The sequence below is a fragment of the Juglans regia genome, chromosome 14 (genome assembly GCF_001411555.2).
Source record: "Juglans regia cultivar Chandler chromosome 14, Walnut 2.0, whole genome shotgun sequence".
Lineage (NCBI taxonomy): Eukaryota > Viridiplantae > Streptophyta > Magnoliopsida > Fagales > Juglandaceae > Juglans > Juglans regia.
The window spans coordinates 26418106-26431439 of NC_049914.1; the positions used below are offsets into that span (position 1 = coordinate 26418106).

The following is a 13334-nucleotide window of genomic DNA, read 5'->3' on the forward strand; positions in this document are numbered from 1 at the left end:
GAATCCCCAAATTTAAACAATTTATATTTAAATTTCGAGTAAAATGGAGAATTTGACATAATAATTCCTGTCATACATGGCAATGAAAGAATCTCATTTGCAGCAGCTTTTAATCACATATTACTCTACTTTGCCACTTTGCCATTTCTGTCAGCTCATGTGGAAATGTGTTTGAGGCATCAGCACTCTCGAGTGGCTTGAAGACAAATTAAATTCATTTAGTAAATGATTTAATGGAGTGAAGTTGAAACTTGTTCTGTTTAAAGCTGGCTTGATATTGAACCATATTTTTTTGGTAGTGGAATCTACTGTTCAAATATATTCCCCATTATTTTATATAGGGCTTGAGCAAGACAACACTTTTCAGGGCCTAAAAGACAATTTTTCTTCAACGGCTAGCAGATTCGGTTGACTTAATGAATGTAAGCACACATGGTATTAAATATTGCTTTAAAACCTTTCAGGCATATACTTGTTATTTGATTTTAAGCTTGCTAGAGGATTTGACCTCCTCATCGTGAGTTTGTCTGTGGCTTTAAATGACCAGTACTATAACTTGGAGATTTATGCCATGAAATATGTGGACACAGATATTTTAAGCAATAATAACAATATGGAAGCTTATTATTGCTGAGGCACACGTTGCTTTCATGGGCTAACATCTTTGTGCTTTATTCAGGTCTCTATCAGCCCACTCATGTGTGGATGAAGAGAATATTTGGTGGTCATCTGGGCAGATGAAAAGTAGCAGAAATACGTCATGAATTCAATGAAGCTGTGTTTAATTTGGAGTCAAGTTGTAGTATCATATATGCATACTGATGACCCTCCTGTCATTCCCACTCAACAAACATTAATCATGTATTTCCATGGCCTTAATTGAACAATGGTCCTGATTAGAATGTTATAACATATTGATATATAATTATGTTATAGTCCTGTGACTGTTTATTGCAGTATGTTACATAACAAATTCAATTTGATGCCTAGTTGATCACATAATTTGAGTGTTTGCATATATTATTATTGTCTAGTATATTGTTAGCCTAACAGATTTTATCGTGTATATATAAGCTTGATTGCATTGATATAAGAATGTGGAAAAAGTAATGATTGGCTAACAATTTGTGAGAAATGTCACAAATCTAGGCTATTGTTTACGCATGTTAATATTAAAAAAAAAAAAAAACACTTTTCCCCACAAGCTACAGTTTATAGGTAAAAAATGATTGCTAAACACAACCACCAAAATTATTTCCTACATGATTGATTTATGGACATTAAATTTCATACCCATGGAAGTGTTTGTTGGAAAAAGATAAATAGGTAGGAAATGTAGCAAATTATTTCCTACAGAATAAGTTCATGGTAATTAATTATTACCGACTGATCAACTAGCTTATGGGAAAAAACTAGTTTAGTTCTATGAAAAACTATTACCTACGAGATGTAATCATGGAAAATATGGTATTTCCTATGGAAGCCTCGGTGGGGACAAGTTTGGTCATACATTTACTGACGAACCAAGCCGGTGGGAGAAAGTGTTTTTCCCACCACATAATCTAGTGGGTAATACTAATACCCACGAGAAGCACCCGTGGAAATTGAGCATTTTCCCACGATCATTGATTAAGTTGAACGTACTAATTGCGGCGAGTCACTCGGATTTTGCCTCGAGATGTCTCGTAAGAAAAGGTATTTATTGGCCATGACTTAAGCTTTCCGTGGGATATAATACTTTTTCCAGTGAGTTTTATCCCACGAGCTTCCCACAACGAAATTTTGTGGGAATAGAATTTTTTTTCCACAAAATGCCTGCTTTTTGCCACAAATCCATTGACCATCTTTTTTTAAAGTGCCCTCACACCCAAATCTTATGGAGACTTTCTCCATTGCCTTTGAACATAATCAGTTTTGCTGAGCAACTCCTCAAAGAATGGTTAAAGGTTACCTTGGATCCTTCAAAATTCCTGAATATAGATCCAGAAGAATCCCATAGCTTTCAACTTTTCTCTATTATAGCCATGGATTCAGTATGGTTCCTTAGGAATCAAGTCATACACTATGCTCAAAGTTAACATCGTCTCACCTTTTCAAAATTGGTTCTTAGGATTTACCATGAACACAAGCTGATGTGGCATACCAAGAGGCAGGAAAAAGTCATCCCTCCTGAATGGATTCCCCCACCAATTGGTCATTTCTCCATTTCATATGATATAGAAGTTAGGAACCACTCTTCCACTACTACTGCAATCTGCAGGTCCTCTTTTGGGGATCTGATCTTCGCAACCACAAGAAATATTAACTCCATCAATCCAATGTTTGGGGAGGTCATGGCTGCCAAGTTGGCCATTGAGGAGGCTCTTCGTAGAAAATTCCAGAATATAGTTATAGAAGGAGATTGTCAAGTGGTGGCTGAAGCTATCAACAACCTCTCTTTTTCTTCTGAATGGTCCATCTTCAACATAATTTTAGACTGCTCATCCCTATTAAGGCTTTTAAAAAATGGACATCTCAGAAAATTCATCAACACCAAAATCGATAGGCGCACAACTTAGCAAATGGGCTGCATCAAACAATGTGTTTGGTAGCATATCACTGATTAAAAAACCTCCTTGCCTTCTTGATTTCCGCAGTGGAAATGATCCATCTCTGCCTTGAACATATAGTTTAGTAATTTTAATATATTGTTGGTTCTATAAGTTCATAACTATACTCTTGTGTAATTTGTTTGGGTTAATTACACTTTACCCTTTCAAATTTTTACTCAATTCACAATGTGTCTCCGAAACTAATAATTGCATAAAAGTCGTCCCTCAAATTTTCAAAACTTACCAATCCTTTATTCCTTTACCAGCAGCGTCAAATCTAGAGAAAATTCACTTAAAAATGTAATTTTTATTTAATTTATTATCATTGACCATATAAAATATAAAATATCTATATATAAATTAATAAAAAAACTATTTAAATTACTAAATTAAAATTAAGTGAATTATTAATGTGGATTATGTAATAACTCATTAAAAAAATATTTTAATGAGTTATTAAAATAATTATATTATAATTATATTTATGATGTTGATAGTTATTACTTACTAACTTAGACTTTATTATTTAGTATGATTTATTATTAAGAATATCATACATTTTATATGCGGTTAATGATTTATGATTTATTATTAATTGATAACATATATTATTTAATATTTTATACGCTCAATCATAATAAATTAGATGAAAATTACATCTTTACAGTGAATGTTATGCACATGAGCAACACATGCAGTGAAGTTTCATTAGGTTTGACACTGCTAGTAGACAGAAAGGGTGGATTGGTAAGTTTTGAAAGTTCAAGTGTCTATTTTGATTCAATTATTAGTTTCGGAGGCACATGGTGCATTGAGTGAAAGATCGAGAGAGAAAAGTGTAATTAATCCAATTTGTTTTCTTTAATGTTTTCTTTAATGCTAAAGCTTGCTTAGAAAAAAAGAAGAAGAACATTAAGTAGTTGGACTCATGTATCCTGGTTGTCTCCATGTACAGGACTTTGTGAATGTAATATTTTGTGTTAATTATTCAATAGAAGCTAGCGATCGAGATCAGGAAATATATTATTTAACGGTTGGAGATGAGAGAGTAAAATGTGTTAAGAAGGTCAATTTTGTTGAAGTGTAAATATTTTACAATAAATTCACAGGTGGAGAGTCAGGTGCCAAATGAAATACTTTAAGGGTTAAAGTTGTAACTTTAACATAACATCCAAATCTTTCTTTGACAGAAAAGTACAAAAGTCGATGGCAGGAGGTGTTTGAAAAGTAGAACACTGCATTTTACCGTTTCCTCTTTTTTTTCTAAAGTTGTCGTCCCTTTTGCACTCGTGTTTGGGGATCCTGAACATGGGCTTTCTTCTTGAGGCACTGTGAGTGTATATTCTCAGTTTATTTGAGTAAAGTTTCCACTTTTTACAACTTTGTGTATTGGGGCATTACAAGTATGGGAAACCGTCTTATGTTGAAAGGATAGGAAACTTTTCTGTCACAATACTTTATTGTTCACAATTTCATCAGGATGTTTAACTTTGGTCCACTATAACTTATGTCCTATATCTTCTCAGTTTATTTTTTGACTCACTTATTTTGTAACAACATGTGTTTTATTCTGGGTGGTGGCTATCATCAAGAACATGGTATTCAATATGATTGAGTTGTATTATTATATATTTTATGTATTTAGAATTAATATATTTTTAATTATTTAATTATTTTATTAAAAAATAATTAAGAAGCATAAATCTAGGCTGTGATTGAAATTGATTAATAGCATAGTTTATGCTTGATTTTAATATTTGTGATTTAATTTGATAATGCATCTCCACATGCACAACACACCTTTAATATTTTACTCTTCACTTTTGTCTAGTTTTATTTTTGCCTTTATTTATTTATTTATTTATTTAACTAGTTCTTTTTTTTTTCTATTAAATTATTTATTTTCTTGTTTGTTTTGCAACTAATTCTCCACCTTGCAGCTCCACGTCCAGGAAATAACCTCCGCATGCACCACTCACCGCCCCTACTGCCAGCCACCTACACTACGAACCATGCATCGCTGCGCACGTCCAGCAGCACCCACGTAGCCTTCCCTACACGGCAACACCATCACCATGCACTGCCCTTTTCACAGCCGTGAACCATCCACGCCGCATACTCCATGTTCAGCCCACGTACGTCCAGCTGCACCTCCAACCCAGTTGCACCATGATCCACTGCTTCCTCAGCCACGACATGGTGAAGCTCAGCTCAACCAGTCACGGCAGCAAGGCTGGCAACCTCTGCCATGCACCTCTCCTTCGCACATCCTTTCGCCACCACCAACAGCTGCACTTCTGCCCATGCACTACGTCTTCCACAGCAACACCAAAACGTCTCGTCGCACGCACGCCTCCTCCTCTGTTTTTCTACACCAAAACAGAGCAATTAATCCGCCGCATGTCGCCTCCTCCTGCGCAGCCCTGTAAAGATTGATATCAAGAAAGTATCAAAAGGATGCAAAACTGAGGAAAATCTTTTATTACTTCAAAGCTCTTAATGTTATACATCAAGACAGAGATATTTATACGCCATGTGTATTAGGCGGGAAAGAAAAATATTTTAAATACCTAAGTAACAAACCTAATGTAACTCTGTTACTAAAAAGGCAACTTACTAAAAACAAAAATAACAGAAACATAACAGAGACTACTATTTCTAACACCCCCTTCAAGATGGAGCATGTATATTGATAAGGCCCAGCTTGGATACAAGATCAGAAAACAAGGGAAATCCTAATGGTTTAGTAAAACAATCTGCCAATTGATGATGAGATGAAACATGAAAGAGCTTCACAACTTCTGCTTGGACCTTGTCACGAACAAAATGACAATCTATCTCTATGTGCTTTGTTCTTTCATGAAACATAGGATTAGTGGCAATATGAATAGCAGCATTGTTGTCACAATATAGAGCAACAGCTTGAGTGTGAGGAACTTGTAGATCATGGAGCAAAGAAAGTAACTACACAAGTTCAGAAACTGTGTGAGCCATGGCTCTATATTCAGATTCGGCTGAGGATTTGGAAATTGTGCATTGCTTCTTAGATTTCCATGAAATGAGAGATGTGCCAAGAAAAATACAAAAACCTGTTATAGACCTTCGAGTGTCCTGACAACCAGCCCAATCTGAATCAGCAAAAACAGTCAAGTGAAGATTGGAGCTAGTAGGAAAAAATAAACCTTTGCCAGGAGAATCCTTAATGTATTGTAAAATTCTTTGAGTAGTATGAAGATGAGGCATTCGAGGAGAGTCCATGAATTGACTTAGGTGTGAACTGCAAAAGTGATATCTGGCCGTGTGATAGTAAGGTAAAGAAGTCTACCCACTAATCTGCTATAAGCCTTAGGATCTTCCAAAAGAGCACCATCAACTCGAGAAAACTTGAGGTGCTATTCTATGGGAGTTTTAACAGGTTTAGAACCCATGAATCCAGTATCGGATAGAATCTCTAAGGCATATTTCCTTTGAGACAAAGACATACCAGAACTATTCCTTGCAACTTCCAAACCCAAAAAGTACTTCAAAGACCCAAGATCCTTAAGCTTGAATTTCTGATCAAGGAAGGTTTTAAAAATATTGATAGCTTCTATATCATTGCTAGCAATGAGGATGTCATCCACATATACTAGTAAAGCAATGAAACTTGTGCCTTGCAGTCGTGTAAAAAGAGAGTAATCTGTTTTGGATTATTTAAAACCAAGATCAAGAATGGTAGAAGAAAACTTAGCAAACCATTGTCTTGAAGCTTGCTTTAAACCATACAAGGATTTGTTCATCCTACAAACTCTTGTATCATTCTTATCACCAAAACCAGGAGGCAAGGACATGTAAACTTCTTCCAACAAATCTCCATGAAGGAAAGCATTGTTGACATCCAATTGGATTAGATGCCAACCTTTTGCAACTGCTATGGATAGAAGACACTTGACAGTGACCATTTTGGCAACTGGACAAAAAGTATCAAAGTAATCCACTCCTTTTTGTTGTGTAAAACCCTTAGCAACTAATCTTGCTTTATACCTCTCGAGTGTCCCATCAGATTTTAGTTTTACTTTAGAAACCCATTTGCATCCAATTGGGCTCTTTCCATGGGGAAGATTAGTTAATGTCCATGTGTTATTGTTTTCTAAGGCATGAATTTCTTCAGCCACAGCAATTCTCCAATGTGAAATTTTAACAGCTTGATGATAAAACTTGGGTTCAACAAAAGTTGAAAGAGCTAAGGTGAAGGCTTTGTGTTTAGATGACAAATGAGAATAACCAATGAAATGAGAAAGTCGATATTGCTTACCTGATAAAGAACCAAAATCCCCAGTTGAAGATGAAGAAGAGCAAGCCTGTGAGGATACCAAGTGGCAATGAAAATCTTGCAAATAACCAGGTGATTTATGTACTCGAGAAGATCTTCTAGGAAGAGAATGATCTTGTAAAGGTGTGGATTGATTATGAACAGGTTCTGTATGAATAGGTATTATAGGTGTGGATTTTGAATGGATAGTGTCTGTAGAATCAGTTTCTAGAATGGATGGAAAAGACATGTTGATCAAGAATAGGTGTCGGAAAGACATGAGAAAATTGTGGTAAGGCACTGAGATTTTGATTTAGTGACTTAAAAGGAAAGATGTGTTCATGAAAAACAACATCTCGAGAGACAAAAACAATATGACTATCAAGGTCATAAAGTTTGTATCCTTTGATAGCAAGAGCATAGCCAATGAAAATACACCTTTTAGCTCGAGGAGCAAATTTGGATCGATTATGAGCTAGTGTAGATGCATAACAAAGAGAGCCAAACACCTTAAGGTGAGAATATGAGGGTGGTTTTTTGAAAAGTAGTTCATATGGTGTTTTGTTTGCTAGCAAAGGAGAAGGAATTCTGTTAATGAGATATACTGCTGTACAAATTGATTTGCAACCAAATTAATGAAATTCTACAATAGCACTTGAGTGTCAGATTTTGACTTCATCAAATAAACCGAAGTACTTCTAGAAAAATCATCTACAATGGTTAAGAAATATTTAAAACATCCAATGACTGAGACTGAAATGGGCCCCATATATCACAATGAACAAGTTGAAAAAGGCATGAAGAAATATGTGCACTGTGAGAAGGAAATGGCAATCTTTTGTGTTTAGCAAGTGGGCAAATTGAACATGGAATGTCATTATTTATGGAAGCAGTAGGTACAATAGAAGACAATAACTTTATTAGAGAAAAAGGATGGATGACCCAACCTTTTATGCCAAATATCAAACTCAGAATGGTTAGAGTGTGAAACAAATGCAGAATTGAAATTTGAATTACAAGGGAGAGTAACATGATCATCTGGTTTATGCAGTATGTATAATCCTCCTTTGGCTTTACCCTTCCCAATCATTCTCCAATGGGTGAGGTCCTGTATATAGCAAGCATCACCAGAAAAAATCAAACAACAAGATGTTGACTTGGTTAGTTGGCTAACAGAAAGAAGATTGAAATGAAAAGATGGTACACAAAGAACATTATGCAAAATGAGTTGTGGAGACAAATGAATGGATCCAATGTGTGTGACTGGTGCAGAAATGCCATTGGGCATTTTGACAAACGAGTTATGTGTGGAATGAAAAGAAGTGAAAAAGGAAGTCGAATGGACCATATGATCCGTGGCACCAGTGTCTATGATCCAATCATCTGAAGTATTGTGCATAGGAAATGTTGTTTTAATGGAAAAAATAGAAGAAAAAGTACCGGAAAGATGATCAACTGAAGAAATCACATTGGCTGTCTGAGACGCATGTGATTCAGAATTGAGAAGAGCTATAAGCTGTTGGCATTGCTGTGGTGTGAGTGGAAATGAAGACATAGAATCACCAGCAACTTGATGAACTGAAGATGATGGAGTGGAATATTTTCCTTTGGAGCGATATCCAGGAGGATATTCATGTAACTTGAAGCATTTTTCGATTGTATGCCCAGGAATAGAACAATGGGAGCAAATAGGTCTATCTTTGCTAGTGGAAGGTTTAATATGAAGAGCCTGTTTTGCTGTTGATGAGAGTGCAGCAAAGGGAATGTGAGGAACAAGAGGTGATCCAATGTCTCTCTGACGCTCTTCTTGAAGAATAAGAGAGAAAACCTTGTTCATAGGGGGAAGTGAATCAATCAACAGGATCTGACCACGCACTTGAGAGAATGAGTCATTCAGTCCCATCAAGAATCGCATAACATAGTCTTGTTGATGCATGGCCATCAGTGTACGCAAACCTCCACATGAGCATACAGGTAAGGGTCTATAGTTCATCAATTCATCCCATAAACCTTTCATTTGAGTGAAATAGGAACTAACAAAAAGATCATTTTGCATAAGAGAAGCAATGGATTTCTGTAGTTGAAAGATTTGATGACCATTACCTTGAGAGAAACGTTCTTAAAGATCAGACCAAACTTCCTTGGCAGATTCGACATATATGACACTAGCAGCAATCTCTTTAGAAAGAGAATTAAGAAGCCAAGACAAAATCATGTTATTGCATTTGGTCCAGCTATGAAAAAGAGAAGATGTAACTGCTGGTTTGGCAATAGAGCCATCAACGAAACCAACTGTGCTCTTGGCAGTAAGGGCCATTAGCATGGATCTACGCCAAGTATGGTAATTGTGTAACGCCCCGTCCCAGAGGATCCGGAGAGTTAACTCATATCACCTAAAAATCATTTCCAAATAATACTTTTAAAATAAACTAGAGTCTCCATAACATATTAACCTATTTATTCGACACAAATATCCATGTTCCAACATAAGGGCACATCAGTGGTGTCTCGTTGATATACATAAACTTTTTCGCAAAGACTAAAAATATTCATTACTCAACATACCAAAGTCACATAAAATATCAACGCTATCAAAAGACCCTTCAAAAGTCATTGTACCCTAAGGCACTTAGTCTTTTATGATCCACAAATCATGCAAGTACTCTTTATTCCTGATTCTCAGCTGTTGCATGAAAATTATCTGAAACATATTATGGAGATAGGGGTGAGTTATCAACAACTCAGTAAGCAAAGAACATATACTAATATGTAAACATGAGCATTTTCAGAAAGTTTAGTATGCAGAAACAAAACATTTTATTTGTATGAGCAGATCTCAGAAAAAAACATGTTATCAGAAAATCAGAGCGACTTTTCAATCTTTTCATACTCAAAATCAACTATTCACATTTAAAGATCCGTTTCATATTAAAAAATTCTTTGGCATAACATAACTGAACATCTTCATCTTATCATAAAATATACCATGTTTAACCCCCGTTGTAGGGTTGTGCTATCAACGGTGGCCAAACCAGGCAGTGTCATATGGTGAACTTCCCATTTTTCAATTTCGGAGCCCCGAGGGTGCACATAGGAAAGAACACGTAAAAGACTACTTTGTTTCTAAAGTAGGTGCACTCATATCATATCATATCATGTTGGTACCAACCATATCACGTGAATCAGTATTATCATCTCAGAACCATATTCAGAACAGATAAGTATGCCAAAGTTTTATCATATCCATATCATATCAAAACACGTGTAAAACATATTCATATTATTTCCATTTGATGAAAAACAGATCCAAATCATTTCATATCACATGCATAAAAAATCTCAATGATATCATATTCACTATTTTGCATATTTCAGAAACATGTCAAATATTGCTTATGTCTACACATTTCATGTCAAAAACATTTTTTTTCTCTTTCATACGTATTTCATGATGGAATGCGAAACATATACTGATGTTGTTTTTTACTTTTTCTTTTTAAAACAACATGCACATTTTTACAAACCAACCTCAGTTCATTTTTTTTATGCAAATCTAGCATAAGAATCCCGCTTACCTGGATTTCTTAGTTTTTGAAAATTTCCTCAACAATGCCGAACAAAAATTAATTGTCACCTATATGATAATCACGTAAATTTCGATAAATTTCCAATCAATCTCGTATTTCGATATTCAAGCCTACAACTTCTAAAATAATCCATTTTTAATTCCTCAAACCCAAAATTCTCATTATTCTTAAAATACCAACATCACTTTCTAATTCATTAATATCCAACTTACTAACTCCAACTAAAACATTAAAAATCTAACTTATTTACATTTGAGATCTTACTATAATATAAGAAACCAAATAACATAACTATATTGAGGTCATCATGAGTAGAAAATGATAATTTTATTTAAATCAACAATATTCTTTTAAAAGGATTTAAAAAACAAGATTTTTTTTACACTTACCGATCACTTCGAAAATTCATCAATATTTACTTAATAAATATTCCGATAAAAATATCAGTCTCTAAAAAAATACCAACTTAACAAAATAAACCCACATGTGCCCAAGTATAAATAATTAAAAGTCACATGCGGCCCTCATTTCAAACACAAAATACACCATGAAAAACTCCTTTCTAAAAAAATAGGTTTACTTCCTTTAGTTAACAATATTATTAAAAATATCATCTACGCAATTACAATATTTTATGAGACTTAAAAATAAAAACCCATTTAACATACTCAAATAGACCCCTCATTCAAAAATATAAATCTGGAACATACACTGAGGGTAAACTGATAATAACACTCAACTATTAGGTTAATAACTTATATATATATATAACTCATAAGAACAAAATTAAAGGAGTAAAACACACGGACAAGCAGTGGCAGGGACTTACTCCAAGGAGACCGAGGCAAGCGTGGAGGAGTACGGCGCGACAGGGCTGGTTGGCGGGACCGTGGGGTGCGGCTGAAGAGCTATAGTGTGGCAGAGTTGCCGCTGAGCTGGGCTGAGCATGAGAGAAGAAGAGAGGGCGAGGTGAGCGAGTGAGAGGCGGAGAGAGCAAAGCTGAAAAGGGGAGATGCAGTGAGGGAGGTTGGTGGCTTACCGAGGGACAGAGGTGGCGTGCGACAGACTGAGGGTGGTGCGACGACGGCTGGCGGCGTGGGTTGACAGGTTGGCAGCACACGGATGGAGGAAAGCTCCTCTGTTTCTTGGTGTAAAAACAACGGGGGTGGGGAAGTCTTAACCGGCAGCTGAGAAACTGGACGTGGAACTCGGAGGGACGGTGGCGCACGACTGGGGGAAGAACTCCGAGTGATTGAGGTATCAGCGAGACTGTGTTTGGTGGAGTTGCAGCACGAAAAACGGCTCTGTTGGTGGCGGTTTACTGGTTGCAGACCGAGCCTTCGGTTTGGTGTTTTGCAGAGAAACCATGGCCTTCTGTGAAGTGGGGAACGAGCGACACTTAGTCTAGGGTTGAAGTTGCTTAACATATATATTGACTAAAAATAGAAAATAAATCAAACCTAAATAAAAGGAGAAGAAAGAACTGGCATGAAAATGGAAAAAGAAGGAAATGGTGTGAACCCGTGGACCTGTGCAATGTAACGGATTGCAAGAACCCATGCGACAGTTTATGGAACCGTGAACCACATGCATGGATGTTAGTGGCTGGGTCTTACAAATTGTCACCAATGAGAACTTGAGTAACAAGAATGGATCCTGGACTATCTCCATGGTGAAGATAATAAGGGCTGGAGGAATCAGAAGAAGGATCAGATAGAGAAGATGATACTGAAGAAGAATTAGTCATTGCGCGTGGGAATTTTTTCAAATTGATACCATGTAAAGATTGATATCAAGAAAGTATAAAGAGGATGCAAAACCGAGGAAAATCTTTTATTACTTCAAAACTCTTAATGTTTATAGATCAAGACAAAGATATTTATACGCCATGTGTATTAGGCGGGAAAGAAAAATATTTTAAATACCTAAGTAACAAACCTAACGTTACTCTGTTACTAAAAAGGCAACTTACTAAAAACAGAAATAACAGAAACATAACAGAGACTACTATTTCAAATACACATTCTGGCCACAGCTTCCGCACGTCCAACTGCACCTACCCTTTCTCCACCAGCCGTGACCTTCCGTGCGTCACAGCCCAACCACACGTTGCATCACCTCTCCCCGGAGTACTCTTCAGTGCTTCAGCATTAGCAGCAACTTCAGGACCTGAGTACAGAGGTGAAGGAAATAAAAAGGGGAAAACCAAGTGTTACGACATAAGCTCTCTGCTTTTCAAGAGAAGTGTAGAGCAGCAGAAGAAGATCGGGTCTTCATCCAAAACAAATTTGAAGAGAAGGAAGAAAGAAGAACATGAGAGACGGACGCAATACGGAAAGAAAAATAAAATGGATGCTGGACGCAACTCACGGAAGACGGAAACAAGAAATTAAAAAGAAGAGGAAGAAACGGGAAGAATGAAAAGAAAAAAATCATGCTGGAAGAAAAAGAAAAGAACGAAAAACGGACGCTGGTTTCGCTTGAAAGAACACGCTGAAACTGCAGAAAAAAAAATAAAAGGGAAAGCTCGACGCAACGTAGAGAAATTCAAGCGAACAGTTTTCGTTTGGCCTGAGACGAAACAAAAAAAGAAAAAGAAAAAGAAAAAGAAAAACGCAGAAATTTAGTGTTGCTTTACATAACGGGACAACTCGAAATGGGTAAAAAGCAACACGCCGTTGGACACATGCACTCACGAACGTAGGCTCGACGCACGGCTAAAAGCAAGATTACAAACAAGAAACTTTTAATATTGTTCTGAGTGGGAGACAAGGGACGCAAAAACCGGACGAAGACACGATGCATTTTCACTTGGTTCTTGCTATTCACAGTGGTTTTTGAAGCCTATATAAAGGCTTGAAACGG

General features: G+C 36.3%; 1 protein-coding gene and 1 long non-coding RNA gene across 2 annotated transcripts; both read right to left on the reverse strand.

Moving 5' to 3' along the window:
- Window positions 1–7852: 7852 nt before the first annotated feature.
- LOC118344547 lies at window positions 7853–8895 on the reverse strand. The gene is made up of 2 exons (XM_035685536.1): window positions 8323–8895; window positions 7853–7990 (listed from the first exon to the last, which is right to left on the reverse strand). The coding sequence occupies exons 1-2, from the start codon at window positions 8873–8875 to the stop codon at window positions 7956–7958; spliced, it is 588 nt and encodes a 195-aa protein (XP_035541429.1). The 5' UTR covers window positions 8876–8895; the 3' UTR covers window positions 7853–7955.
- Window positions 8896–9334: 439 nt separating this feature from the next.
- LOC118344548 lies at window positions 9335–12886 on the reverse strand. The gene is made up of 4 exons (XR_004798361.1): window positions 12530–12886; window positions 11509–11843; window positions 11299–11409; window positions 9335–9583 (listed from the first exon to the last, which is right to left on the reverse strand). It is a non-coding gene; the product is annotated as an uncharacterized LOC118344548 (long non-coding RNA).
- Window positions 12887–13334: the final 448 nt, after the last annotated feature.

Excerpts from the sequence above, each read along its gene's own strand:
- LOC118344547 (XM_035685536.1), bottom strand. The coding sequence starts at position 8,875 with ATGAACTATAGACCCTTACCTGTATGCTCATGTGGAGGTTTGCGTACA. Across the intron at positions 7,991-8,322 it reads TTCAGTTGATCATCTTTCCG|GACCTCACCCATTGGAGAAT; the intron begins GTACTTTTTCTT and ends TGCTATATACAG.